At 63.5% G+C, this 25,117-nt stretch overlaps 2 protein-coding genes across 2 annotated transcripts; one reads left to right on the top strand and one right to left on the bottom strand.

Moving 5' to 3' along the window:
- Window positions 1-222: 222 nt before the first annotated feature.
- PSMC5 (proteasome 26S subunit, ATPase 5) lies at window positions 223-9,057 on the bottom strand. Its single transcript, XM_065422464.1, has 12 exons — window positions 8,956-9,057; window positions 7,516-7,587; window positions 6,514-6,583; window positions 5,519-5,616; window positions 4,784-4,840; window positions 4,255-4,485; window positions 3,150-3,276; window positions 2,361-2,551; window positions 2,053-2,151; window positions 1,771-1,881; window positions 1,338-1,424; window positions 223-354 (listed from the first exon to the last, which is right to left on the bottom strand). Exons 1-12 carry the CDS (start codon window positions 8,992-8,994, stop codon window positions 301-303), a joined length of 1,236 nt encoding a protein of 411 aa, XP_065278536.1. The 5' UTR covers window positions 8,995-9,057; the 3' UTR covers window positions 223-300.
- Window positions 9,058-9,440: 383 nt separating this feature from the next.
- On the top strand, window positions 9,441-25,082 carry FTSJ3 (FtsJ RNA 2'-O-methyltransferase 3). The gene is made up of 22 exons (XM_065422463.1): window positions 9,441-9,505; window positions 10,541-10,716; window positions 10,966-11,071; window positions 12,042-12,088; window positions 12,309-12,388; window positions 12,773-12,872; window positions 13,366-13,560; window positions 13,647-13,762; window positions 15,549-15,653; window positions 15,878-15,978; window positions 16,080-16,160; window positions 16,322-16,465; window positions 18,048-18,183; window positions 18,434-18,630; window positions 19,451-19,562; window positions 20,057-20,147; window positions 21,353-21,512; window positions 21,696-21,772; window positions 22,741-22,843; window positions 23,159-23,342; window positions 23,458-23,552; window positions 24,203-25,082. The coding sequence occupies exons 2-22, from the start codon at window positions 10,650-10,652 to the stop codon at window positions 24,390-24,392; spliced, it is 2,487 nt and encodes an 828-aa protein (XP_065278535.1). The 5' UTR covers window positions 9,441-9,505; window positions 10,541-10,649; the 3' UTR covers window positions 24,393-25,082.
- The last annotated feature ends 35 nt before the right edge of the window (window positions 25,083-25,117 follow it).

The raw sequence follows: 25,117 nt of genomic DNA, 5'->3' as shown, positions 1-25,117 counted from the left end.
GTTAAAGGCAGGGCGAGAACAGACTGCACCAAGCCCTGGCTGGTCGCTGTGTCGCCTTCGCCACGTGGAAACTCACTGCTGGCTGCTCAGTCCCCATCACCCAGCCTAGGCGCCTTGCTCTGTAACCTAAGGGGGAGTGAGGGTTCCCAGCCGCTGGCAGGAGCAGAGGCAGCTTTCCCCTGTTAATCTCCCTCCCCCCAACAGCCAGAGTCTGGGGGGGTAACTCAGCCAGCACAGAGCTTTATTAAAGAAAAGGTGAGGGGGCCAGTACCCAGCAGCACAAAGGGGTCAGGCCCCTGGTTACTTCCAGAGCTTCTTGATGGACATGTTCTTCTCGCTGTCCTTCTGCATCACCTGGGTAGGGGGAGAATGGAAGGGTTAGGCCCTGCTTCTGGCACTCAGCCCCAGCCTGAGGTCACCTGCATGCTTCCTCCGCCACTGTCCTGATCCCCACCCGCGGCAGGAACCAGGCTGGGCCCCTGGAGCCTGCCTTGCAGGGATCCTTCCTGGTGCCCCCTCCGGGCAGGGGCAGAAGCCCGGGTGCGGCACTGTCTAGGTCGCAGTCCCCTTGGCATTCACCAAAGGCAGGGCAAAGACAGCAGCAGTAAAATCCCACCCCCCAACATGCACAGACTCGGGGAAGAAAACAGCTGCTGGGGAGCAGGTTGCCCCAGGCCGGCCCCCTACAGCAGCAGCGTCTCTGTGCAGAAGGGAGGCCCCAGGGGTTGCCTCTAAAGCCAGTTAACTCCCCTCTCCGCTGCTCTGACTTCACACTGCGACTCGGTCACAGGCAGAGCCGTTCCGGAGCGGCCAGCATGAAACTGGGAGCCTAGGATCTGCCCGAGGGAGCAGACTGGGACACTACCAGCACCTGGGCCCGCCACGGCAGAGGAAGGTGGGAGAGGCAGAGCCAGGGGGATTTCTGATTTTACCACTTGAGTGGTGCTGGTACCTGTGGAACTCCCGGCCAAAGGGGCATGGGGTTTTATTGTGGGCCCTTATTTCGGCAGCATGGGGACGGGTGCATGAGCAGCCTCCATCTACCTCCTGGGGGCCCCTCATTTCTTTGCATTCCTTCAGCCTGTCTCTCCCCCCGCCCCCCTTTCGGGGAGAACAGGGCTGGTCTCTGGCAGTCCCTGCAGCTCTGAACAGCCCTGGCCTTCTGTCCCTGGGGGGGCTGTCCCCCTTCTTTGGCAGGGCAGCCACTTCCAGCTGGACCGGGGGCATGGCCAGCAGCCCAGAGGAACAGAAGAGCCTGCAGTTGGTCCCTTAAAGCGCCTGGTGCACTGAAGCCACCGCCCCCACCCGCTGCTGGGGCAGCACGAGGCGGATTTTACCTTGGCTACGGCCATTTCAAAATCTTCCTGTGTAACATGCACCCTCCTCTCCCTCAGGGCGTACATGCCGGCTTCCGTGCACACCCCCTGCAAGGGCACAAGAGCAAGGAAGAACAGTCACTCCCCTTTCTGCACAGCTCCCCCCCCAGCCTCACACGGGGAAAGTAGTTCCCCGGTAGAGGGGCAGCATGTGACAGAGGAGTCCTGTACGTCTCCTGGCGATCTGCCCGCTGCATCCACTCCATCCCTCCAGGGAAACCCAGTGTGCTCAGCACAGCCCGAAAGGGCCCCAGCCTGCCCCTGGAACAGGCAAGGAGCAGGCACGTGACAGCTCAATGGAAGCTAGTCCTGGCTCAAAGCCCCCTCCAGAGCTAATCAGGAGCAGCTGCTCCCTGTCCCACCGGCCTGTAGAGCTCCAGGCCCAGCTACTCACCTTCACCTCAGCCCCCGACGCTCCTGGCATCAGCTCCGCAATTTTACGCAGATTGATCCCCCGCGTCAGGTTCATTTTCCGAGAGTGGATCTTGAGAATGTCTAGGCGAGCCTGTGGGGAGAGCCCCAGCAAGGGGGGGTGAGGGCCAAGAGGGGGGCCAGCACCCGAGAGGTCAGGGGGGGAGAACGTCTGTGGGGCCAGGCTGGGACTCAGACACTACAGAAACCGAGTTTGGCCCTGGCCCGCAGGGGGATGCCCGCCACAGGGGAACGCCCCCATTACCTCTTCATTTGGAGGCGGGAACTCGATCTTCCTGTCGATGCGGCCCGGGCGCAGCAGAGCAGAGTCCAGGATGTCTATCCGGTTAGTGGCCATGATAACCTGCAAGGGAGGAGGCGGTCACTGCAAAGGAGCTGGGGCTTTATCCCGCAGGGAGGGGCTTGGGGGGCCAGCCATGCCAAGCCACCTGGCTTCAGCTCCCAGCTGGGAAACGAGGCAGCCGACTCCCCTCCTCCCCTGAGCCTGGGGGAGGGGTGCCGGGCTAGCCCCGGGGGGGAGACTCGCCAGAAGTCACGCCAGGCTCTACGCACCTTAATGTTCTTCGTGGCCTCGAAGCCATCGAGCTGGTTGAGGAGCTCCAGCATGGTGCGCTGCACCTCGCTGTCCCCCCCGGAGCCGCCCTCCAGGCGCGAGGAGCCGATGGAGTCTATCTCGTCCATGAAGATAATGGAGGGCGCGTGTTCCCTGGCCATCACAAAGAGCTCCCGCACCATGCGCGCGCCTGAGGGCAAAGCAGAGGGGCCCCTGAACGCCCTGCCGTAGGACGGCGCACAGCCCCCCCCCAGCTCTGCGGTCCCAGGGCTGAGCCCAGGCCCCGTTCTCACTGCAGGGACGGAGAGCTCCTGCTACGCGCTGGTCAGCGCAGCCCTGGGGCTGGGCCACTTGGAAAGACGTCAAGAACCAGCCTTCGCTCCATTGTGAGGACTGACCATTGTAACATGGGCAACGGGACATTGGGACCTTCTGAAAGCTCCTGAGATGCACCATATTGGTTATTGAAACGTTGATAATTACACTCTTCGGCCTGAACACAGGCCGGGATAATTTCAACTTGAATTTCATAATTTCATGTTCTTTTTAAAGAGAAAAATGTATTTCATTACAGCACCTAATCCCATTTCGTAGGGTTTTTGTAACCATTGTATTTTATCCCCCCTGGCCCCAGCTCTTCAGAACAAGAACACGGGCCCCATGGCCGCAGCCGTGAGGGGGCCACACCGCCCCCTGCCCCGCCACCAGGGCTTCGCAGAGGGACAGCTTGGGGATGGGGGGGTTAAACTCACATCCCCCCCCCCCCCAGTTCCCACATCCACACTTACCCTCGCCAATGAACTTCTGCACCAGCTCCGAGCCCGAGACGCGGATGAAGGTGCAGTCAGTGTGGTGAGCCACGGCCCTGGCGAGCAGGGTCTTCCCGGTGCCGGGCGGTCCGTACAGCAGCACGCCCTGCAACGGCCAGGCCAGCGTCGTTAGCCAAGGCGCTCGGTGCAGGCGCTGCACTGCACAGCCCGGCACAGACATGGGCATTTGGTGCCACCTAGTGGGCGATTTACTCATAAACCCCATCCAGGGCCCAGTAGGACAGGGCCCAAACCATGCGTCCAGGACCACACGCCCGGGGAGCAGCTGCCAGTGCCATGCCCAGTGCCACCAGATGGGGGGAGCCTGGCTTTGGACAGGTGGGGACGGACCAGGCCTGCGGCGCACTCAAGGATTCGTGCCATGAGGACGCAGTTCGCTGGGGGGCTGCTCAAGCTCTGCCTCCTCCGGCAAGGGCAGCAGGGGGCGCTGTGCTAGGAAGCTGCTGCATTCCCTGAGGCTCACCCCCTCCTCCACATGGGCGAGGAGCTGCCATCCCCCAGGCAGGGCTGAGGCAGGAGACGCGGACCCACCCTTGGCCCTGGCCTTGCTGCAGCTGCCAGCAGGGAGCCGTGCTGGGCTCTGGCAGGGAAAAGGGCTGTCACAGCTGCTTCCCACTGGGAGCATCTAGGCCCTTCGAGCAGCCGTCCCTCCCCCCAGCTAGCATTGCAGGGGAGTGCACAGGGGCCGAGCCTCTCCTTTGGCAGGCACTGGGATCCCACCCACTCAGTGACTGGTTCCCTGCTCCCTCCCCCGGCACGGCCAGAGAACCGGAGCAAGTCGCAGGGGAGAGTGGGAGGTGCTCCGTCGTCCCCATTACTGGGAACGAATCTCCTTCCCCTCCCCGCTCCATGGGGTGGTGGGAACCATCCAGGGAAGGGAGAGGGCTCCCTTCTCCCCGCCAGCCTCGCCCGGAAGCCTGGCAGAGCACCAGCCCCCAGCAGTGCAGGGCTGTTTTCTGCTCGTTCTAAGCAGCAGATCTGAGCTGCCCAGGGCTGGCAGAGTCCCCTCCCCGTGGCGGGTGGCAGGGCACGTGCTGGGAGTCCTGCCCCGGAGAGCGCTTGCCTTGGGCTGGGCGATCCCCAGGGCCTCAAAGAGCTCCGGGTGTTTGACGGGCAGCTCAATCACTTCCTTGATCTCCTTGATCTGCTTGTCCAAGCCGCCAATCATCTCGTAGGTGGAGTCCGGGACCTTCTCCACCATCATCAGGGACACCAGTGGGTCCACTTTGTTGGGCAGGATTTTGTGGAGCGTGTAGCTGTCGTTCCTCAGCGCCACGCGGCAGTTCGGGGTCACCTGTGGAGACAGACGGGCAGGAGCTCACCGCCGGCCCCCCTCACCTTCAGCACTCGCAGCGCCCCGGCCTATGCACCCAGCCTGGGCACCTCCCCAGCAAGAGCTGGGCCGCGGGGCAGCTGCTGGGGCAGGGGCGTGGCCGGGCTGGGCAGCAGCAGCTGGTGGGACCTCTGCTGCCCCCGGCAGGCTGGTGACGACTGGCACAAGGGAAGGCAGCTGCAGCCAAGCTGCCCCCCTCTTCCCCCCGCACGGGGCGCGCTGCTCCAAGGGGTGGGTTCACCGGGGGCCTGGTACTCACATCATTGATGTCAATGTTTTTATCAACATCCACCACAAACTTCCCTTCTGGGTGAACCTGGAACACAGAGAGCAGAGACCTGTGGGGTGGGGCTGGGGCAGCACACGCAGCTCTCCCCCCCGCCCCGCTCCAGCGCGTGCGCACAGCCTCCCCCCCCATCCCCAGCCGGTGGGCACAGCCCCCTCCCCCCACCCACTCATCCCCAACCGGCGGGCACAGCCCCCACAAACCCCCCAGGGGGAAGAAGAGCCCAGCGAAGTGCCCAGGGGCTGGGGGGGGGGCTGCTCCTGCTCAAGCCTTTTCTAATACCCCGTCCCGCCCACTGGGCCGAGACGGTTCCACAGCCCAACAAAACATGCTGGTAACCAGCTTCTCCGCAGAGCCGGCCCCTGGGATTCAGCCCATCCCCCCGGGCCATCTCGAACGACTCTCCTCCCCATCGGAGGGAGCGTCTAGCACCCCTCGGCACTGGGAGGGGGACAGATGGCTCCTTGCTGCCCCACGGATTTGCAGTGTGCTGGCAGCCCGAGGGCAGTTCACCCTCCCCCTGCCCCACCTGCTCCAGGGCAGGCCCCCGGGGTTTCTGTCCCCAGGCTCATTCAGGGAGTGAGCCCACCAGCAGCCAGGACAGCTACGGTCCCTGGTCCCTGCCCTGAGCTCATGAGCCTGGCCGGCCACCCACCCACGAACCCCGGGCACTGCTCAGCCCTGGGAAGCAGCGCCCCAGCTCCGTACCTTGACAAGCACCTTCTTCTTATCCATGGCCCGCACCACCTCGCCGACGTAGGAGCCCTGCTCCTGCAGCAGCTGCAGCTCCTCCCGCAACAGGCGTACTGCAGCGCAACAAGGAGCCGTGAGCCCCAGCCCTGCCTGCCCACCACGGGGCGCACAGGCCAGCCGCCGCTCCGAGGGCCCCCGCTCAGGGCCCAAGCAGAGAGGGCATTTTCAGGGCAGGCCATTAACTCAGAGGGGGCAGGCGCTGCCAACTCCTCACATGCGCCAGCCCAGCCCCCGGGGACACAGCAGCCATGCTCCGGAGTCAGCGCCGGCTTCCGTCTCAGCCAGGGGTCAGAGCCAGCACCCTGCCTTTGTATCCCCGGGAGAGCATGCCTGGGGAGCGGGGCGCCCGGCTGTCCCGCTGCGACCCCCGGGAACCCAAGAGATCACCCAGCCTCCCTCCCTGGCAGAATGGGGAACAATCCAACCCTCCCTCTCATGGTACGCTCTGGACACCCTTTGCATCCCACCCAGCAGGCCGCCCCCCCGGGCAGGGGACGTCACGTTCTTGTTTTCAAAGCACCAATTCAAGGGGAATCGAGCACACGGAATGGGGACAAGGCGGGGGAGGCCAGCGGGAGCCGAACGCGGGGAACGCGGGGGAGGCAGTCGAGGCCAGCGGGAGCCAAGCGCGGGGAATGTGGACAAGGAGGGGGAGGCCAGCGGGAGCTGAGCGCGGGGAAGGTGGAGGGGGCGGGGGAGGCCAGCGGGAGCCGGGCGCGGGGGAGGCCAGCGGGAGCCGGGCGCGGGGGAGGCCAGCGGGAGCCGGGCGCGGGGGAGGCCAGCGGGAGCCGGGCGCGGGGGAGGCCAGCGGGAGCCGGGCGCGGGGGAGGCCAGCGGGAGCCGGGCGCGGGGGAGGCCAGCGGGAGCCGGGCGCGGGGGAGGCCAGCGGGAGCCGGGCGCGGGGGAGGCCAGCGGGAGCCGGGCGCGGGGGAGGCCAGCGGGAGCTCTACCTTTGGCATTCAGCTCGTTCCTCTGCGCTTGCAGGCGACGGAGATTCTGGCTCTTCTCGTTCACGATGAGCTTTGGGGAGAGGGGGAAGGGATAAGCCCACACGAGCCCAGGGGTCCCCCTGCACAACCGGCCCCAGCACGGCACCTCGCTCTGGTCGGCTCGCTCCTGAACATGGGCTAACCACCAGTCTAGCAGCTAGGAAGTGCCCACGCGTCTCCAGTGGGCAATGCGCAGGTGCCTCCCTGGGGAGCGCTAGGCCACTGTTCCCACCTCACGCCCGTCACTACAGCAGCCCTTGCACCAAATCCTCCCCAGCGTGAACCGCTCGGGAAAGCAGCCGGCACTGGAACAGGAGGGGACCCAGTTCTGAGCGTCTCTTACCACGTGGTCTGCACCCAAAGCCAGACTAACGGCCTCCCCTCTCTGCCAGGAACAAGGAACATTTCCCCTTTGAAGGGGTTTGCTCGTCACTTTGTCCCTGCTGCAGGAGTGGGGGTACCACCACCAACCCTGACACCCTGAAACCTGGGCAAGGGGCCCCCTTCCCAATCTGTTATTGGGCATGCGCCGCTCTGCTCTGAGAAACAACGGTCAAAACAGCCCCTTCTAGCCCTGCCTTCCGCAGAGTCAGGCCAGCTGGCTTTGGAGACGCCTGCCACTGACGGCAAGAAACACCACCCTAGGAAGGCCCTGCATCTGCCTGCTAGTTCTTGGGTCCCAACCTGCACCTCCCGCTGGGAGCCCTCTGAGGCCCCAGCCCCACTGACAGAGATGCTGTCACCGAGCACGGACTGGAATCGCTTGGAAGAGGCTGCTGGTTCCCTCAGAAGCCTTCTAGAAGAGCTGCCCAGCAGAGATGGTAGCACCCCTGCCGCAAACCAGAATGCGCTTCCTCAGCACCCCCAGCCCAGCCCCTCCGGCCGGCCACCCACCTGGTAGAGCCGGTGCCCCAGCCCAGACCCCACTCCCTGTGGCCAGAGAGCCCCCACAACGCAGCTCACCTGCAGCTCCTCGATCTTGGACAGGTAGTACTGGCGGAGACCTGTCCCCCCTTTGCCTTCATCCATCTCCATCTGCAGAGAGAGCACACGTCCATTGGCCCAGGGGAGCCCCTCGGCGCGAGAACGGGGGAGGCTCCTACCCGCGGGAGGGGAGGTGCTGCTCCTTCTCCAGAGGAGCAGAGGCTGGGTGGCGTCCACGGGGCTGGCAGAACAGCCCCCTGTGCTGGCTGCCAGCTATCAAGCGAACCCAGAGCCTCTGCCCTCGAGCCTCTGAGCCACAGCCCAGCTGGAGCTCAGGGCCCCGCAAAGGCTTGATCTGAGGCGACGGCAGCCCCAGGGCTCCCCAGAGACCCTCTGATCGAGTGGGGCGCAGCGCCGCTCACATCCAAACGGCCTTCAGAGACAGCTTCTGGTGCAGGCAGGTTCAGCCCCTTCCGCACAGAAAGGATAGGAGGCAGCCCCAGCATAACTAAAGTGACATCTGCAGCCACCAGGCTCCAAGGAGCCCCAGCTCCACAAGGCGGGTGCAGGCCGGGGCTCTGTTCGCTTCCGGGGAGCCCCCCAAACTCTCGGGGGACCCGGCTGCTCCAATCGCAGGCAAAGAATCCAAAGCGGACAGGAGCTGGTGGGTGTGAGAAGCTCTGTGGCCAGCCCTGGGGCCACGGGAAGGGGACCCAGCCCCACCGCCCGGGGAGCAGGCACTGAGATCCAAGGCAGCCCACCCAAGGGGGCTGGGCCCCACTGGCGAGGGAAGAACCGTTCCCCCCTCCCTTCTGCACAAGCATCTGCAACAAACCCCGCCCCCGATCCCTCTTCTTCTTCCTCCCCCCCCCGCCCCCATCCCTCCTCTTCCTCCCTCGCCCACGACTCCCCTCCCCCTGCCACCCCATCCCTCCTCTTCCGCCCTCCCATCCCACCTCCCCCCCGCCCCTGATCCCTCCTCTTCCTCCCTCGCCCCCGATTCTCCTCCCCCAGCCAACCCCATCCCTCCTCCCCGTCCCGGACCCCCCATCCCTCTTCCTCCCCCCGGCCCCCATCCCACCTCCCCGCCCCCGATCCCTCTTCTTCTTCCTCCCCCCCCCCGGCCCCCATCCCACCTCCCCCCCGCCCCTGATCCCTCCTCTTCCTCCCTCACCCACGACTCCCCTCCCCCTGCCGCCCCATCCCTCCTCCCGGTCCGGGATCCCCGCATCCCTCTTCCTCCCTCCCATCCCACCTCCCCGCCCCCGATCCCTCCCCACTATCCCCCCTCCCTCGCATCACCCAACCACCGATTCTCCCCTAGACCCCCCCTGCGCCCCCCCGGCCTGACTCAGCAGAACGCGGCCCCCGGCTCCGCGGAGCCGCCCCGAGGGCAGGACGAGCCCCCTCCGCCCGGCCGGGCTGCGCCGCTCCTCAGCCACCCCCGCCCCACACCCCACTCCCCCCGGGGTCTCTCACCTGCTCCGGCCCGTCCACCGCCATCTTCTCCGCCGGCATCTGGGCGCTGTGACCAGTCAGGGAACCGACGCGCACTGCGCAGGCGTAGATAGACCAGCGGAGCTATCTGCCCACATCCAAGATGGCCGCCGCCTCGACCCTTTCCCCCGTGCGCACGCGCAGGAAGCGCCAAAGCGTCATTTCCTTTCTCTGACTCTATGAACGCTCAAAACACCCACCACGCTTCCGGGCTCAAATAACCACACCTAAGATGGCCGCCGCCTCCGGTCCTGAGCCGCCATCTTGGTAGGGTCTCTCCAGTAACCTTCGGCCTTGTAGGGAAAAGGGGAAAAACACCCTGAGGAGAATGTTCCCCTAAGTCATCCTGGGCGCCGTGTTCCCCCGCCGGCCCCGCTCCGCCTCAGCGACTGGACGCCACTCACAAGATGGCGGCAGGGCAGCGTCGTGACGGAAACGGAAGCGAAGGCGCGCGCGGGGCAGTGTGGGAAGTAGCTTGGTGCGTGCATGTGGTGTGCAGGCTGCACGCACCAGTAGCCGGGTCGGGGCCGGGGTGAGTCGGGTCAGGGATTCGGGGGGAATCACGTGGGGATTGGTGGGAGGGGGTGCGGGGAGTGGGGGGGGGAACTCGCGTGGGGATTGGGAGTGGGGGATAGGTGGGAGGGGTGTGGGGAGGTTGGGGGGACTCGCGTGGGGATTGGTGGGAGGGGGTGCGGGGGTTGGGGGGAACTCGCGTGGGGATTAGTGGGAGGGCGGGGGTAATTGGGGGAATTTATTTCTTCCAAAGTTGCCCCCAGCTGGAAGCCACCAGCTGGGTCCCTGGGGGCCTCGCCAGGTGCTTGGCGCTGCCCCTCCTCCCCCCGCGGGCAGCCGGGCTGCCTGCTCGCCTCCCTGGGTCCTGACCCCTGGGCACCCCTGCGGTGCGCGGAGCTGCGCCCCTTTGACTTGGTTTCTGGGGTGTTGGGCTGGAGCCAACGGGTGTGGATCTGGTCTCCCCGCTGGCTGGGGGTCTGACAAGTCCTAGCCCCGCTCAGCTGCTGCTCCGGGAGGTGGTGTGGGTGCGGGTTGCACTGGGGCTTGGGGTCACAGTGCGAGGGGGCCGTAGCTAGCCATGTAATAGGTGGCATTCTGCTATCCTATGGATTTTTTCTGGAGCGGGCGGGGGCACTAAATGCACCTAGAATCAGAGGGGAAGCCGTGTTAGTCTGGATCTGTAAAAAGCGACAAAGAGTCCTGTGGCACCTTAGGTGAATACCCACTTCGTCAGACGTGCCTGCATCTGTTAGTCTATAAGGTGCCACAGAACTCTTTGTTGCCAAATGCATCTAGAGGTTTGTCCTGCTGTAGACAGGAGTGGGGCTGGTACTGGGGTCCCTGTGGGGGCCTCGGACGGAGTCGTGTGGTTACTCACTCCTTGATCGGTAGCAGTCTGGCTTGGAGGGCAGCTGCAGAGAATGGGATGGGAGGGGGCCTCCCTTCCCCCAGCCGAGCGTTGGGGTGAGTGACGTGCTCCGGGGGGTGCTCAGAGCCGATGAGGGGCGATTTGGACTCTGGGTTCAACCTGCTGCCACTTCCCCTCTCTCCGCAGAAGGCGTGTGCACTGCTGCCTGGGACAGCTCGTGGGGCTCCCCCGCCCGCCGGAGAGCGAGCCGAGCCTGTGGGCCTGAGCGAGCCTACGGGCGCCTTCGCCCCCCAACATGGGCAAGAAGGGCAAAGTGGGGAAGAGTCGCCGGGACAAGTTCTACCGCCTGGCCAAGGAGACGGGTGAGCGGGGGCGAGGGGCGGGATCTGCTGAGTTCTGGGGGCGTCTCTGCCCCTCAGCACCCACATCCTACCTCTGCTGGGCCGCGACCTCCCACGCGGGGCCCGGCCTGGGCTGTGATCCCCGCCACAGCTCGTTCCGTTTTTCCCCACTTCCTGCCCTGCAGCAGCTGCTGGGGGCTGGCGACGTCCCCCCTCGCGCCTGCGGACTCACCCAGACCCCCGGAAAGCTCTGACTCTCCCTCCCTTTAGGCTTTCGCTCGCGATCCTCCTTCAAGCTGATTCAGCTCAACCGGAAGTTCCAGTTCCTGCCGAAATCCCGCGCGCTGCTGGACTTGTGCGCGGCCCCTGGCGGCTGGTGAGTGACTGGGGCCACGGCTGCCTGTCAGAGCCCAGGGGACCCGCCGGCCCTTGGAACGGGGGCTGGCAGGGTGACAGGAGGCGGGAATGTCTTGGCTGGCTTGGCAGAGCTCCAGCCCGCTCGCTTACACCTTGGGCAGGCCCAGAGCCCATGTGCAGCCCTGCCTGCTTCCTGGGCTCCGTCGGTGGCCAACGAACCGAGTCTTGGGGCAGACGAGGAATTGTGCGGCGGCTCCATGGCTCGGGGGCAGAACCAGACACTGTCCAACAGCCCCGGGCTGGTGAACAACCTTGGGGCCATCGCCAGCTGCGGCCAGGGGGGAGCCTTGTGCCTGTCGGACTCCAGGGGGCGCCATCACTCTCCTGCCCCAAGCCCCGGGTGACTGTCCTGTAGCGGGCGGCTCCAGGAGCAGGCAGTGGCTGGCGAGAGATCAGCGCCCAAGCTGGAGCTGCTGCTGGGGCTTTGCCAGCCCATAGGGAAGCACGGGACCCATACTGCCCCGCAGGCCCTGTGTGGGCTGAAGCCCCAGGGAGCTCCGCCAGGTGAGGTATCGCAGGTGTCTCCCCATGAAAGATGAGGGCAGAGCCCTCCAGGGTAACACATCTGTCCCCAGCTGAGGCAGCGTGGACTGGGCAGGGGCTGCTGTGAGTCGGGGGAGCAGCTCCCAACGCTACCAGGCCCTCCAAGCTGGACCCCCACACTGTGCCCTCCACCCAGTCTCGGCCCAGCCTGGTGTGGGGGTGACCCCAAACAGCCGTATCCGTGGGCTGTGTAGACTCGTCAGGGTGCCAGGCCCCAGGGGGTGGGCGCAGAGCCCTGCCCTGCCTGGGTTTCTCCTCTGTCAGAGTCAGTCCCGTGGGGCTCGTCTCCTTTCCCATGATGGTGCTGGGGGAAGCGGGGGGACCCGTGTGGGTCATTATGGGGGGCGAGGACTTACACTGTCTCTGGCCCTCTCTCCTCTCCACAGGCTGCAGGTGGCCTCCAAGTTCATGCCAGTTTCCAGCCTCATTATTGGTGAGTGAGGAGGGAGCGGGGGGAGGGCAGGACAGGATGCCTGGGGGGCTGGGCCCAGGAGAGAAGGGGCAGTCGCCGGGGGGGTGGTTGGGAAGTGGACACTGTCCCTCCTGATGGCTGGGCGAGCGCCACCCCTCATGGGAGTTGGGGGCTGTTGAGAATGGGGCAGCACCCCCGCTGGGGGAGGGGGTCTGGCAGATGCTGAGTGTCTCTCTCCTAGGGGTGGATTTGGTCCCCATTAAGCCCATCCCCAACGTGGTGACGCTGCAGGAGGACATCACCACGGAGAAGTGTCGGCAGGTAATTCCCACCCCACAATGCCTCCTGAACCCCGACAGCCGGACACTTTAGCGCATCTCCCCCGGCCCTGTTTCTGGGGGGATGGGGGGGGCATCATGTTCACCCGCCCCCCAGAGGCCTCTCTGCGGTGGGATCCCTGAGCCACCCACCCCGGTTTCCTTGGGGGGAGTGGGTAGGACCCTTGGGTTTGGCTCAGCCCTGGGTCGCAGGTTCTGTAGGCTGGAGGGAGCGTTGGTCTTGGGGGGTTGGAGGGGAGGCCTGGCGTGGGGGGCGGCAGGCTCACTGTGCCCTCGCCCCCCTCCCCCACTCTGCTGCAGCGAATGTGAGGGGGGCTGTCCTGGCAGGGAGGGTGTCCCAGGCTCATCCCCTGCCCTCGCCCCCCAGGCCGTGCGGAAGGAGCTGCAGACGTGGAAGGTGGACGTGGTGCTGAACGACGGGGCCCCCAATGTGGGGGCCAGCTGGGTGCATGACGCGTACTCCCAAGGTACCTCCCCCCTCGCCTGGCGGCCCCGGTCCCTGTGACAGCCGAGGGTTCAGCTCCATCCCTGGAGCTCCCCGGGTCCAGCTCAGCAGTCCTGTGTCCCATCGCCCCCAGTGCAGGAGCAAAGGGCCCTCTGGGGCCGGCCCAGTTACGAGGGATCGGGACCCAGCACTGTCGGTCGTGTGCTCCAGAGCAGAGAGCGGCAGGAGGCCTGGGCCCCGTGGAAGTGTCAGACAGACGCCCCAGGGGAGGGAAAGGAACACGCCGCGCCAGGCGAGTGCCTGTGGGGTTGTCTCCTCAGCAGGCCCAGGGCTGAGTCCGCCCCGCCCCCTGCCCCATCCTTCCCCTCAGGTACCACGACAAGCACCGTGGGAACCAGAATCAAGCTGGATCCTGCTCCCTAGCCATGCCCCGGTCTGCCGCGCTTGGAACCACTGGGAGTGAAGGCTCAACGGGGTTGGCTTTGGCGCTGATCCATCTCCATTCTCCACTCCAGCCAACCTGACGCTCATGGCCCTGAAGTTGGCCTGCGAATTCCTTTCCAAGGGCGGCTGGTTCATCACAAAAGTCTTCCGCTCCCGCGACTACCAGCCCCTCCTGTGGATCTTCCAGCAGTTGTTTCGCAAGGTGCAGGCCACCAAGCCGCAGGCCTCCCGCAACGAGTCGGCCGAGATCTTCGTCGTCTGCCAGGGTGAGCTGGGGCCGGGGGTTGCTGGGTGGGAAGGGAGTGGGGGTTGCTGGCTGACACCTCTAATCCTTTCCTTTTCCCTCTCCCAGGATATCTGTCCCCAGATAAAATTGACAGCAAATTCTTTGATCCCAAATTTGCCTTCAAGGAAGTTGAGATTCAGGCCAAATCTGTGAGCGAGCTGGTGACCAAAAAGAAACCAAAGGTACAAGTGAGCAGTCCGGGGGGCTTGGCTGTGAGGGGAGGCCCTTTGGGGCAGGGAGAGCAGCCCCCAGGGATGAGGAGAGGGGTCCACAGTTTAGAGTGGGGCTGGGGGAGGCTGTGGCGCTTGGACCCTGCCGAGTGGAGCCTGCTGCTTACTCATCCCGTCTGGCTAGTAATGTATATGCTTGGCGCTTCAAACGTGCTAATTTCCCAAAGCCGAGGAAAACTATGAGTGAAATTGCCTGGGAGGAAAAATGTAGGCAGGAAAATTAATGAAAATTGGGAGCCCTTTTAAAAGGGTGTATTGCATGACCAAAAAGTCATGATTCTACAGTCAAGAAAGAACATGGCCTAAAATCCCATCCTGGTTCAGTGGTGAAGAGAAAGTGACCATTAGACATAAAAAAGTAATAGATAACACATGGAAAAAAGGGGAAATGCATAGCAATGGTTATAAATTAGAAGTTATGGAGGGTAGAAAGTTGATAAGGGAAACTAAAGAGATCAGGGTAAACTCCCTGGCTTTCATAGCTAAGGACAATAAAAAGTTTAAGGCTATTAGGAACAAAATAAATGCTAGCAATGGTATAGGCCAGGGGTAGGCAACCTATGGCACGCGTGCCAAAAACGGCACGCGAGCTGATTTTCAGTGGCACTCACACTGCCCGGGTCCTGGCCACCGGTCCAGGGGGCTCTGCATTTGAATTTAATTTTAAATGAAGCTTCTTAAACATCTTAAAAACCTTATTTACTTTACATACGACAATAGTTTAGTTCTATATTATAGACTTATAGAAAGAGACCTTCTAAAAACGTTAACATGTATGACTGGCACGCGAAACCTTACATTAGAGTGAATAAATAAAGACTCGGCACCCCACTTCTGAAAGGTTGCCGCCCCCTGGTATAGGCCTATTACGCTAGGAGGGCCTGGTACTAGGCCTGACCTCATTCAACATTTTCATCAGTCTGGAAGCAAATAGCAAATGTGCAACTGAGCCAAAGATTTGTGGAGTGAGGCCCCAGGTGTTGTAATACAGCCAAAGGCAAGGTCGTGTCTAGGGCCGTACCTGCGGAATGGGGGCCTGCGTCCTGGAAAGCAGGGAGTCTGGACAGGACCTAGGAGTCCTCGTGGACAAGCAGCTGCCCGTGAGCTCCCGGGGCGATGCTGACGTGACCCGTGGCTGTGTGAAAAGGGGAGTCGGAGCAGAGTTCGGTACAGCGCTGCTGGGACCGACGCTGGAGACCGCACCCCGGTCTGGGGTCTGCATTTGAGAAGGATGTTGACTTTTTAGAGAGGGTGCAGAAAAGAGCCACAAAACCGATTCGGGAGCTGGCGAACAGGCCGGAGAGTGACACACACACAGCTCAGTATGTTTCGCTGATCACAGAGCGGACTGAGAGTTGACTTGACGACAGTGATTTGATCTTGATGGGGAGAAAATACCGGCGACTAACGGGCTCGTTAAGGGCGACAGGCAGAACAAGAACCCCTGGCTGGAAGCTGACGTTAGACACGTTCGAGTTAGAGATGAGGCAGGACGTGTTCCCTGAGCGGGCGATTGGCCATTGGAACAAACTGCCTGGGGAAGGGGGGGGCCCATCTCGGTGTCGTCAGCTCCAGGCTGGAGGCTTCTGGAAGGAGCTTCGGGCACTACAAGCCGTTGGGCTCCATGTGGGTGCGAGGGGGGAAGTGAAATGGCTGGGCTAGGCCAGAGCTCAGACTAGCTGATCTAATGGCCCCTGCCGTGAATCTACGGCTCTGACCCCGTCCTCCCGTCTCGCAGGCGGAGGGATACGCAGAAGGTGACACGACGCTCTATCACCGCTTCACGCTGATGGATTTCCTCAAGGCCCCCAACCCTGTGGATTTCCTCTCCAAGGCCAATGAGGTGAGTGCCCAGGGCCAGGCCAGCCCCGTGGGAGCGGAGCAGGGAGGGCCCACAGCCTGGGCTTGGCTCAGCCCCTCTGCTGGACACCGGCAGGGCACTTAACAGTACCCAGGGGCTTGCTGGTGGGACCCACGGACTTGGGCTTGGGGCAGGGGAAGAGTTGCGAGGGCTGCTGGTCTCGGGAAGGAGACAGCTGCAGCCTTTCCCCTTTGGCTCCTGTGCAGATCACGCTGGGGGACAGCGAGCTGGAGCGGCACAGCGCCACCACTGAGGAGCTGCGCCAGTGTTGCCGGGACATCCGCGTGCTGGGCCGCAAGGAGCTCAGGTACCCTGGGAGGGGTGGGGGGAGGGGGGCATGCGGCCTGGGCTTGGGGAGTCCGGCATTGCCTGGGGCAGGTAGTTCTAACTCGCTGCCTCTCTGCTCAGGGCCCTGCTGAACTGGAGGACTAAGCTGCGTCGCTTTATGGCCAGGAAGCTGAAGGAGCAGGCCAAGGAGCTGGACATCAGGTAGGAGGAGAAAAGTGGTTTCCAAAATCTGCAACTGCCCCCTCCACGCACACCAGGGGGCACTCCGTAGCTCGTGCCCGCCAGCTGGTGGCGCTGGGGAGCCTGGCCCCGGGTTGGCTGGGTGGGGCAGGGCCAGGCTGAGTGACTCCATCTTCTGGCAGCTTGAGCTCTGGCGAGGAGGAGGAGGGTGGCGAGGAGGAGGCCGTGAAGACGTCGGGAGCAGCTGGGGATGGAGCCGCAGAGGAGGAGGAGATGGAGCTGAGGCTGGCGGAACTGAAGGCAGAGGAAGTGGCTGAGCTGAAGAGGTGAGTGCTGCCCTCCCCAGCAAGGGGATCTGGGCACCCAGGGGTGGGGGAACCTCAGTGCTCCTGCTACGGGCATGTGATGGGCCCGTCCTCAGCTGGGCTGGGGTGTCCAGCCAGCAGAAATGCTGCAGGAGGCTCTCCCAGGGTGCCTCCCCCCATCGGTACCCCTATTTGCCCTGTGTCACGGACTCACAGATCGTGCCCACTCTTGGCCCCGTGCGGTCCGTGGGGGGTGCCCCTGTTAGTGAGACAGCCCTTCTCGGGGGTCCACTCTCTCTCGGGGTCAGGACCCTCCACCTCCTGGAGCTGTACCTCTCAGAGCCTTAGCACATCTGTTTCTCGCCGTGGACCCCCTCAGGGAGTCCACTCGCTCTGGACCCCCCGGGCCTTCACCCCCGAAGGAGTTGATGCCACCCTGTTCTCTATACCGGGGTGACTCTCAGCCAGCATAAAACAGGAGGGTTTATTGAGGGTTGAACACAGCACAGGAAACTCTCAGGGCCTCAGGCCTGGCCTCCCTCAGGCCAGCACATCCCAGTCTCTCTGCATCCAGGTGGGCTCTGCCTACTCCCCCTCTCCAGCCCCTGCTTCCCAGCTGGGCATCTGAGATCACCGGCCTCAGGCCCCGCCTCTGTCCATTGTCTTCTCTCCAGGTAAACAGGGTCGTAAACTGGGGACTCCTCTTCTCCGTTCTGTCCTCTGTCTGGAACCGGCTGGTTAGGTCACTGGGTCCTCACTCTGCAGCCCATTGTCCGCCCACTGGCCAGAACCGGCTGCATCTCCTCAGCTGGGCCTCCGGGTCGCCAGGTCACCGGTCACTGGGGTATCCATCCTCCCGGCCATTGGTTGGGTCCCCAAGTCCTCTCCAAAACAAACTCCCTCTCCCCTCACCTCGTTAAACCAGTAATACCCAGGGAAACTGAGTCCCACCCCCTCTGCATGCAAACCATTGAAACTCCACAGAAAACAAGAAAACCCCCCACTTCGTCACACCCAGAGTACCCCCATGCGCCTCTCCCTGACCCCCTTCTCTCAGGACTGTTTCTGGGAGCAGTTTCCTTTGGGCTCAGGACCCCAGCCCCAGCCTGGCTCAGACGCTCGCCCACCCCAGCATGGGAGGGAAGCAGAGGCCCTGAGGGGAGTGACTGGCCCAAGCTCCCGTGGTCTGCAGCAGAGCTGGGAATAGAACCCAGCAGTCCTGCCAGCCAGGCCTGCTCTGACACACCCCCGCCCGCCGAGAGACCCGGCTCCATGTGTCCCCGGCAGCAGCTGGAGCTCACTGCCTGGTGGCAGCCATGCTGCCCCTGGGGCTGCCCAGTGCTCTGCCCCAGCACTCAGGGAGGCACCGTGATGGGTGCCCTCAGGTGTGGGGGGATGGTGCCCCTTCCCCCATGACTGCCCAGCTGTGAAAGTTATGGGCCCAGCCCCCCAGCACAGGGGTCTCCATTTGGGGTGGGGGCAGTCAGACAGGCCTGCTGGGAGGCAGGATGGGGCAGCCGGGCTCCCATCCCCGTGATGGCAGCTGTGGGGTTCTGGCTGCAGCGTGACACACACACACACACCCCGGCGGGGATCCCCCCAGGAAAAAGAAGAAGATCCTGAAGGAGCAGCGGAAGCAGCGCGAGCGCATCGAGCTGAAGATGGACCTGCCCGGCGTCTCCATCGCGGACGAGGGCGAGACTGGCATGTTCTCCCTCCGAACCATCGGCAAGACCCGGGTGAGGCTGCGGGGGCAGCAGCTGGCTCCGCACCGGCGTGACGGCCCATGTCTGCTCGGGGCAGAGCCGGGGGGTTGGGGGGGCTCGGGAAATGGGCAGGCTACAGGGGAGTGAGCGGGGCTAGGAGAGTGGTGGGTGGGGGCACTCCAGGGGTGTTGGCGAGGCCGGGGGGGGCTGGGCTGGGAGAGCGGCAGGGGATGATTTGATTTCTGTGGGGCCTGGCTCCTGACCCACGCTCCCTGCTCCTCAGCTGCTGAACGAGGTGGCCAGGGGCGATATGGCGTCTGCGGACGCCTTCCTGGAGGCGCCGCATGAGGACGACGACGTGGCCCTCTCGGAGCAGGATGACGCGGACAACGTGTCTCTGGCCAGCGACCTGGACTCGGACGAGCTGGCCGACATCGAGGAGCGGCTGCAGGAAGCCAAGCGGGGGCTGGGCCCAAAGAGGTCAGAGCCTCTGTGGGGAGCGGGGGGCAGGTGAGGGATCCTGGCAGCTGCAGTAAACTCCCCCCGGTTGGAGCAGCTTCGGGGCCGTGAAAACCGCATCACAGACGATGAAATCTGGTCTCCCCTGTAATAACATCTGGTCTGTTGTGAACTTTTACCCTAAGCAGCGTTTCACAAACGGCTCCAGACCCGGGAGGGGGGCGTGGCATCGGCACTCCTACTTCTGCGCTGCCTGGAGAGCGGCGGCTGCTGGCTGGCTTCCCAGCTCTGAAGGCAGAACAGAAGTGAGGGTGGCATGGTATTGGGGGGTCGTCACTTTTTGGGGGGGAGTTGGCATGGGCTTTACGTCTTTTGCCATTTTTAAATACATGTTCATGCTTTGTTACAACACCGTGACATTTACGTATCTGAAACCGGGACAGTCAAGCTTTTAAAAACGCTATGAGTGAAATTTACGAAAACGATGTGAATTTGGTAGGGCCATGGCCATGAGGGGTGCTGGGCAAACGACAGCCTCTCTACTCTGGGCTCCCAGTAGGGGGCGCTGTGGCTGGCTGGGGTGATGACCAGGTGGACGGGGTCAGCCTGCCTGGCCCTTAACCCTCGCAGCACCACTGCGGTAGGAGGCTCTGCCCCTTTCCCAGGGGTTGGAGCCAGGTGGGCAGCTAAGTGCCCCTCCCCAGGGAGCCCTGTGCCAGGCAGCCCGGCTGCCCCCGCCGGGCCCCTGTCCGTGGCCCCGGGGCCGAGCGTGCCCGGCTACCCCCACCGGGCCCCGGTCCGTGGCCCCGGGGCTGAGCGTGCCCGGCTGGCTGTGTTGCAGAGGGACCTTCCAGCAGCTGGCAGAGGAGGAGGGGGAGGAGAATCCCCTGCTGGTGCCCCTGGAGGAGAAGTCGGTGCTGGAGGAGAGGCAGACCAACCTGTGGTTCGGGAAGGTGAGTGCCCCAGTTGGCCGGGAAGTGCCAGGCCCCGAGGTGGGGGGTGTCCCAGCCCCTGTGCAGCGGCTCCAGCCTCACCTGGGCCCACCTGCCCTCTGCTGGCTGGAGCAAGGTCTGCGCTGGCTCTGGCCTGTCGCCCTCTGGTGGCAGCACAGTGCGTGTGAGCCGTGGTGCTAATGGCTGGCAGGAGACTCTTGAGCTCCCCCAGGGAGGCCTGGCTGGGGCTGGGGAGTTACAGGGGCCAGAGTCTCCCCACGTGGGCTTCAGGGACCCCAAGGATGGGGGGAGAGGGGGGAGCGCAGTGAAAACAGCCCACGCACGAGGGCCTGCGTCCTTACCTCAAACATCCCCTCGCTCCCTCCTCCCAGCTCCCCACGTGTCTCCCCCAACCCCCATCCCTGCCAGCTCCCTGCCATTCATGTGTCTCCTGCTGCCCCCCCACCTCCCACCAGCTCAGCCCTGCCCTCTGACCAACCCCTCCCTGTCCCTAGGAGGTCTTTGCCGGCATTGAGGACGATGTGGACGAGGCCCTGGAGATCAGCCAGGCGCAGGCGCTGTCCGAGAGGAAGGAGCCGCCGCCAGGTGAGAAGGGGGCCGTGGCGTGCACGGGGCCGGCTGTCCCTGGGGGTGGCGCCTGTCAGGGTTCCCTCCCCACTCTGAACTCTGGGGTACAGATGTGGGGACCCGCATGAAAAAGCCCCTAAGCTTATTTTTACCAGCTTAGATTTAAAACTTCCGCAAGGCATAAATTCCTTCCTTGCCCTTGGTATTGCTGCCACCACCAAGTGATTTAAACAAACATTCAGGAAGGGCCACTTGGAGCCCAAAATATCCCCCCAAGCCCCTACACCCCCTTTCCTGGGGAGGCTTGAGAATAATATCCTCACCAATTGGTTACAAAGTGAGCACAGATCAACCCCCCTGGGTCTTTAGGACACTGAAAAACAATCAGGTTCTTAAAAGAAGTTTATTTTAGAAAAAAGATAAAAGAATCACCTCTGTAAAATCAGGATGGAAGATAACTTTACAGGGTAACAAAAAGATTCAAAACACAGAGGATTTCCCCTCTAGGCAAAACTTTAAAATTACAAAAACAGGGATAAACCTCCCTCTTAGCACAGGGAAAATTCACAAGCTACAACAAAAGATAATTTAACGCATTTCTTTGCTATTACTTACCATTTTTGCAAGACTAGATGCTTAGTTCAGATATGGCTTAGGGAGATGTATTTTCCCTGCCCTGGCTCCTCGCTGACCTGGAGAGAACAAAGGAACCCAAAACAAAAACCGTCCCCCACAGATTTGAAAGTATCTTCTCCCCTTATTGGTCCTTTTGGTCAGGTGCCAACCAGGTTATTTGAGCTTCTTAACCCTTTACAGGTAAAGGAGGGATTTTATGCTACTCTTAGCTGTATGTTTTTGGCAGCCAAGCCTGGGAGGGAGCTGGGCCCCCATTGTCCAGGCGAGGAACTGGCCACGGGGTCACAGAAGCAATTGGAGCCCTGGTTCCCTGACCTGCTCTCAGGACCGACTGAATGGGAGGAGCGGCTCGTAAGACGAGCTCGACCCTGCCTCAGCCTCCCCAGGGAAAGGGGCCCCGCCAAACGGGGCAGAGCGCCGTTCCCCTGAAGGTAGCAGGCCGGCCCCAGGCTGTCCATCCAGCCCTCGTGGCTGGGGCCCCTGGGAAGCAGGATTCCCCCTTATCAGATGCGATGCCCCTCCCAGCTGTGAGCTCCCTTGCGGCGCCCCAGTCCACCTCACCCACTGGCCTTGCTTGTCACACCCAGGGAACGTGAAGGGGAAGGGGCAGAAGAAGTTGCCCCCATCCCAGGAGGCAGCTGCAGTGGAGGTGGGGCCCAGGGCAGCCGTGGGGGCTGGTCCCAGCGAAGACCAGGGCGGGGGGAGCAGCGGCGAGGAGGACTCTGACAGCAGCAGCGACGAGGAGAGGTGAGCAAACGGGGGTCGCTGGCCTGCCCGATGGGGGGGGGTAACAGGGGGCCCGGGCCCCTGGACTCTATGCAGTGGGAGGGATGAGCTGGGAGGGGGCTGCCCTTCCCGCCCAGTCCTGAGCACCGTCGCCTTGGGGGGCGCTGCATGAGCAGCAGTGACCGTTCCTCTCTTCCCCCCCAGGGAGACATCGCAGAAGGGAAGGAAGCGGGCGCTCGCCGAGCCAGGTGGCTTTGAAGTGGTGCCCATTGAGGACCCAGGTGAGTTGAGTGGGGGCTGTGTGCAGGGAAAGGCAGCTCTGCTGGGGTGTCTGCACCTCTGGACACCAGCATGGAGCTCAGGGCTAGGTGGTGGGCACAGGCCCAGCTGGCGGGAGAGGGGCATAAGGCCATGGAGGTTTCTACTCCTGGGGAAATTCTGTGCCACTTCGCATGCGCAGAATTTATGTGCCCCACAGATTTCTTTGCTTCCCTGCAGAAAAATGACTTTCTGACGGGGAAGCAAAGGGAAGCCCCAAGAGTGGTCATGTGACCCTCCCCAGCAATATGTTTCGGGTGCCCAGGGCAGCCGGCAGAGAGGTAAATCACTGTGGGGCAGGGGGTGGGACTGGGGAAAACCTGGCTGGTGGCTCCTACCCTGCGCTGGGCTCAGCTGCTAGTCCCAGCTGGGCTGGGGAGGACGGGACTTCCTCTTTCCCTGCACAGCATTCGGGGCTGTCAGAGCCTCCCCCAGCTGCAGGAAGTTCTGCAAACTCCCCCCACCACCTGCGTGTCCTGCACCCGCCGCTCCTCAGCTGCTGGGGGACGGATCCATGTACAGGGAGTTGCTCCCCCATCCGCCCAACCGCCATGCATCCAGACCGCCCCCATACCCAGACCCTCCTGCTGAGTGTTGCTTCCCCCCACCGGGAATGGAGGGGCAGGGCCCTGGGGTGTTTCTGGGGCAGGCCTGGTCCTTGTGCTGCGTCAGGGTTGGGTGCAGCCTCACCGCTAAGTCCATGTCCCAGGGGAGCTGCAGGGTGATCTGCCACCTCTGCAGCCAGAGGCCTCTGCTCCCCACGGCCAGGCTGGAGCCTCCACATTTATGTGACAAATAAAATGTGCAGGATTGGTAGTGGTTTGGTGCACAATGCCTTCAGGAGCGACCGGTTTCGTATACGGAGACGCCAGGGGCAGGTGGGAGGGTTTGTAGCAGCCTGAGCCCTAACGTGCTCGTCTTCTCCCCCCAGTGAAGAGAGCCCGTGTCCTGGATGCAGAGGGGCTCGCGCTGGGGTCTGTCATTGCCACCTCCAGGAAAGCCAAGCGGGACCTGATTGACAACTCCTTCAACAGGTACCGGGGGCAGCAGGCAGCGTGGGGCGGTGGCCGGGGCAGGCCCTGGGGGGGGGGGGCGTGGTCAGCTGTGATTTTGAGGGGCCCAGCCCCCCTTGGTTTCTCACTCTTGGGGAGAGAACAGGCTGTGTTGCGGAAAGGGGGATCCCTCATTTGACCCCTCTCCTGCCCTGTGGGTGTGAGCTGTGTCCGGCAGTCACTTCCTGTGGGGGTGGTGTCTCTTCTGTCCGTTAGCCCCAAGGATGGGGGGAGGAGGGGCCAGGCCTGTGCCTGTCCCTGGGGCCTGCCCTCACCTGTTGGGCACCCCTCCCCCAGGTATGCCTTTAACGAGGAGGAGGGGGAGCTGCCCGAGTGGTTCCAGCAGGAAGAGCAGCAGCACCGCCGGAAGCAGCTGCCTCTGGACCGGCAGACGGTGGAGGAATACCGGCAGCGCTGGCGCCAGATCAACGCCCGCCCCATCAAGAAGGTGGCAGAGGCCAAGGCCCGGAAGAAGCGGCGGGTAAGTGAGCCGCATGGCCGGCGTCCCTGGGTGGGTTTCCCATCCCCCACCCTCTACTCTCGCTGCCTGGCCGGGCCCCCCAGCCACCCCCTGACCTCTCCCGTTTCCCCCCCAGCTGCTGAAGAAGATGGAGCAGATGAAGAAGAAGGCGGAGGCTGTGGTGAGCACAGTGGATATTTCGGAGCGTGAGAAGGTGGCCCAGCTCCGCAGGTGAGTTACGATGTGGGGATCTACGGCATGGGCAGGGGGTGGTCGGATCTCTCAGAACAACAGAAGCCGGGCCGCCATACGGCCATGGGGCCAGGCCGCCATACGGCCATGGGGCCAGGCCGCCATACGGCCATGGGGCCAGGCCGCCATACGGCCATGGGGCCAGGCCGCCATACGGCCATGGGGCCAGGCCGCCATACGGCCATGGGGCCAGGCAGGCTTCCAGAGCCGCATCAGGAGTTTCCCACCCCTGCCTTGGCCAGGCCCCCGCTGCTCGGGGCACCAATGCTAGGCAGTGGCATTGAGCCGGGGGTTCTGAGAAGAGGGTCGTGCAGCCAGTGACATGGGAGAGCGGGGGGGCTGGCTGGACGGGGGTTGAAGAGGCAGCTGAGAACAAAGGCGGGGAGGTGGCGGGGGTCAGACAGGAAGGGGGTCCCCATATTTTTCTGAGGCTGTGGCCCCGGAGGGCATGGCAGCTCCCAGGGCTGTGGAGACGGGCGCTCAGCCCAGTGCTGTTTGTGCCCCAGGAAGCGTGTGGAGTCCAGGGCTGGGAGTTGCTCCCAGCAGCTGTCACATTGACACCCCCTGGGCTGGCCAGGGGCCGGGAGGGAGGGTCTCTGCTCTGACCTCTCTCCCCTCTCCTCTGGCAGCATCTACAAGAAGGCCGGCCTGGGGAAGGAGAAGCGGGAGGTCACCTACCTGGTAGCCAAGAAGGGGGTCGGCCGGCGTGTGCGGCGCCCCGCGGGGGTCAAGGGACACTTCAAGGTGGTGGACAGCCGCATGAAGAAGGACATGAGGGCTCAGAAAGGCAAAGAGAAGACGAGACGGCGCCGCAAGTGAGGACTCTGCCCCCGAGGGCTGGGCACGGCCGGCACCATGCACCAGGTTGGGGTGGCTGGACAGCCCATGTGCCAGCCCTGGCCCCGACTCCGAGTGACTCTGGACAACCTGACCCTGTTCTGAGCCCCTGGCTCCTCAGCCAGAGGAGGAGGGAGTCACGCTCTGGATCATAAGAGGTCATTTCCTGTTGACCATGGAGCCACTTCCTGTCTGCAGCCTCGTGGGAACCGGCCCTGCCAGCCTCAGCTTCGTGGCGCCACTGCCCTTCCCAGGCTTGCTGTGCGGCAGACGATTGGTTAGCCCTGGTCATGTGGCTTCTGTGTTGCCCGCCCAGAATTGACAGATGTGATGAGACTCCCCAGTGAGACGGCCGCATTCTGTACACCCGCCTGCCAACCGCACCCCACTGCGGGCGTGTCCCGGTCTCCCACAGAGCAGGGCCAGGAGGTGATGGTTGCTTTCAGCCAGGCGTCCTGGGCTGGGTCAACCCCTGTGCAGTCCGCGGCCTGGCCCAGAGCAGGGGCTTCCTGCACTGGTTGTAGACGGCGCCGGGGTTCGCTGGGAAAGCAGGAGCTAAAGCTGGGCAGGGGGAGGCGTCCCTGTCTCTGGGGCTGTCTCATCTCCGCTGTCTGGTCTCCTGGGGGGGCAGCGGCTCTCCTGGTTTGCTCTGAAATTAAACCCTGTTCTCTGGGCCTGTTTGCTGTTTCCTACGGCTTTGCTAGCCT

This window comes from Emys orbicularis, chromosome 25 (assembly GCF_028017835.1).
Source record: "Emys orbicularis isolate rEmyOrb1 chromosome 25, rEmyOrb1.hap1, whole genome shotgun sequence".
Classification (NCBI taxonomy): Eukaryota; Metazoa; Chordata; order Testudines; family Emydidae; genus Emys; species Emys orbicularis.
This window is presented reverse-complemented; position numbering and strand designations above follow the sequence as displayed.

What these genes read in the sequence shown, in the direction of transcription:
- PSMC5 (XM_065422464.1), bottom strand. Translation starts at nt 8,994, where the DNA reads ATGCCGGCGGAGAAGATGGCGGTGGACGGGCCGGAGCAG. An exon ending in CGGTGGACGGGCCGGAGCAG is followed by an intron (nt 7,588 to 8,955) that starts GTGAGAGACCCC and finishes CTCTCTCTGCAG; the next exon opens with ATGGAGATGGATGAAGGCAA. An exon ending in CGTCGGGGGCTGAGGTGAAG is followed by an intron (nt 1,425 to 1,770) that starts GTGAGTAGCTGG and finishes GTGCCCTTGCAG; the next exon opens with GGGGTGTGCACGGAAGCCGG.
- FTSJ3 (XM_065422463.1), top strand. Translation starts at nt 10,650, where the DNA reads ATGGGCAAGAAGGGCAAAGTGGGGAAGAGTCGCCGGGACAAGTTCTAC. An exon ending in TCCTCTCCAAGGCCAATGAG is followed by an intron (nt 15,654 to 15,877) that starts GTGAGTGCCCAG and finishes GCTCCTGTGCAG; the next exon opens with ATCACGCTGGGGGACAGCGA. An exon ending in CGGGGGCTGGGCCCAAAGAG is followed by an intron (nt 18,631 to 19,450) that starts GTCAGAGCCTCT and finishes GCTGTGTTGCAG; the next exon opens with AGGGACCTTCCAGCAGCTGG.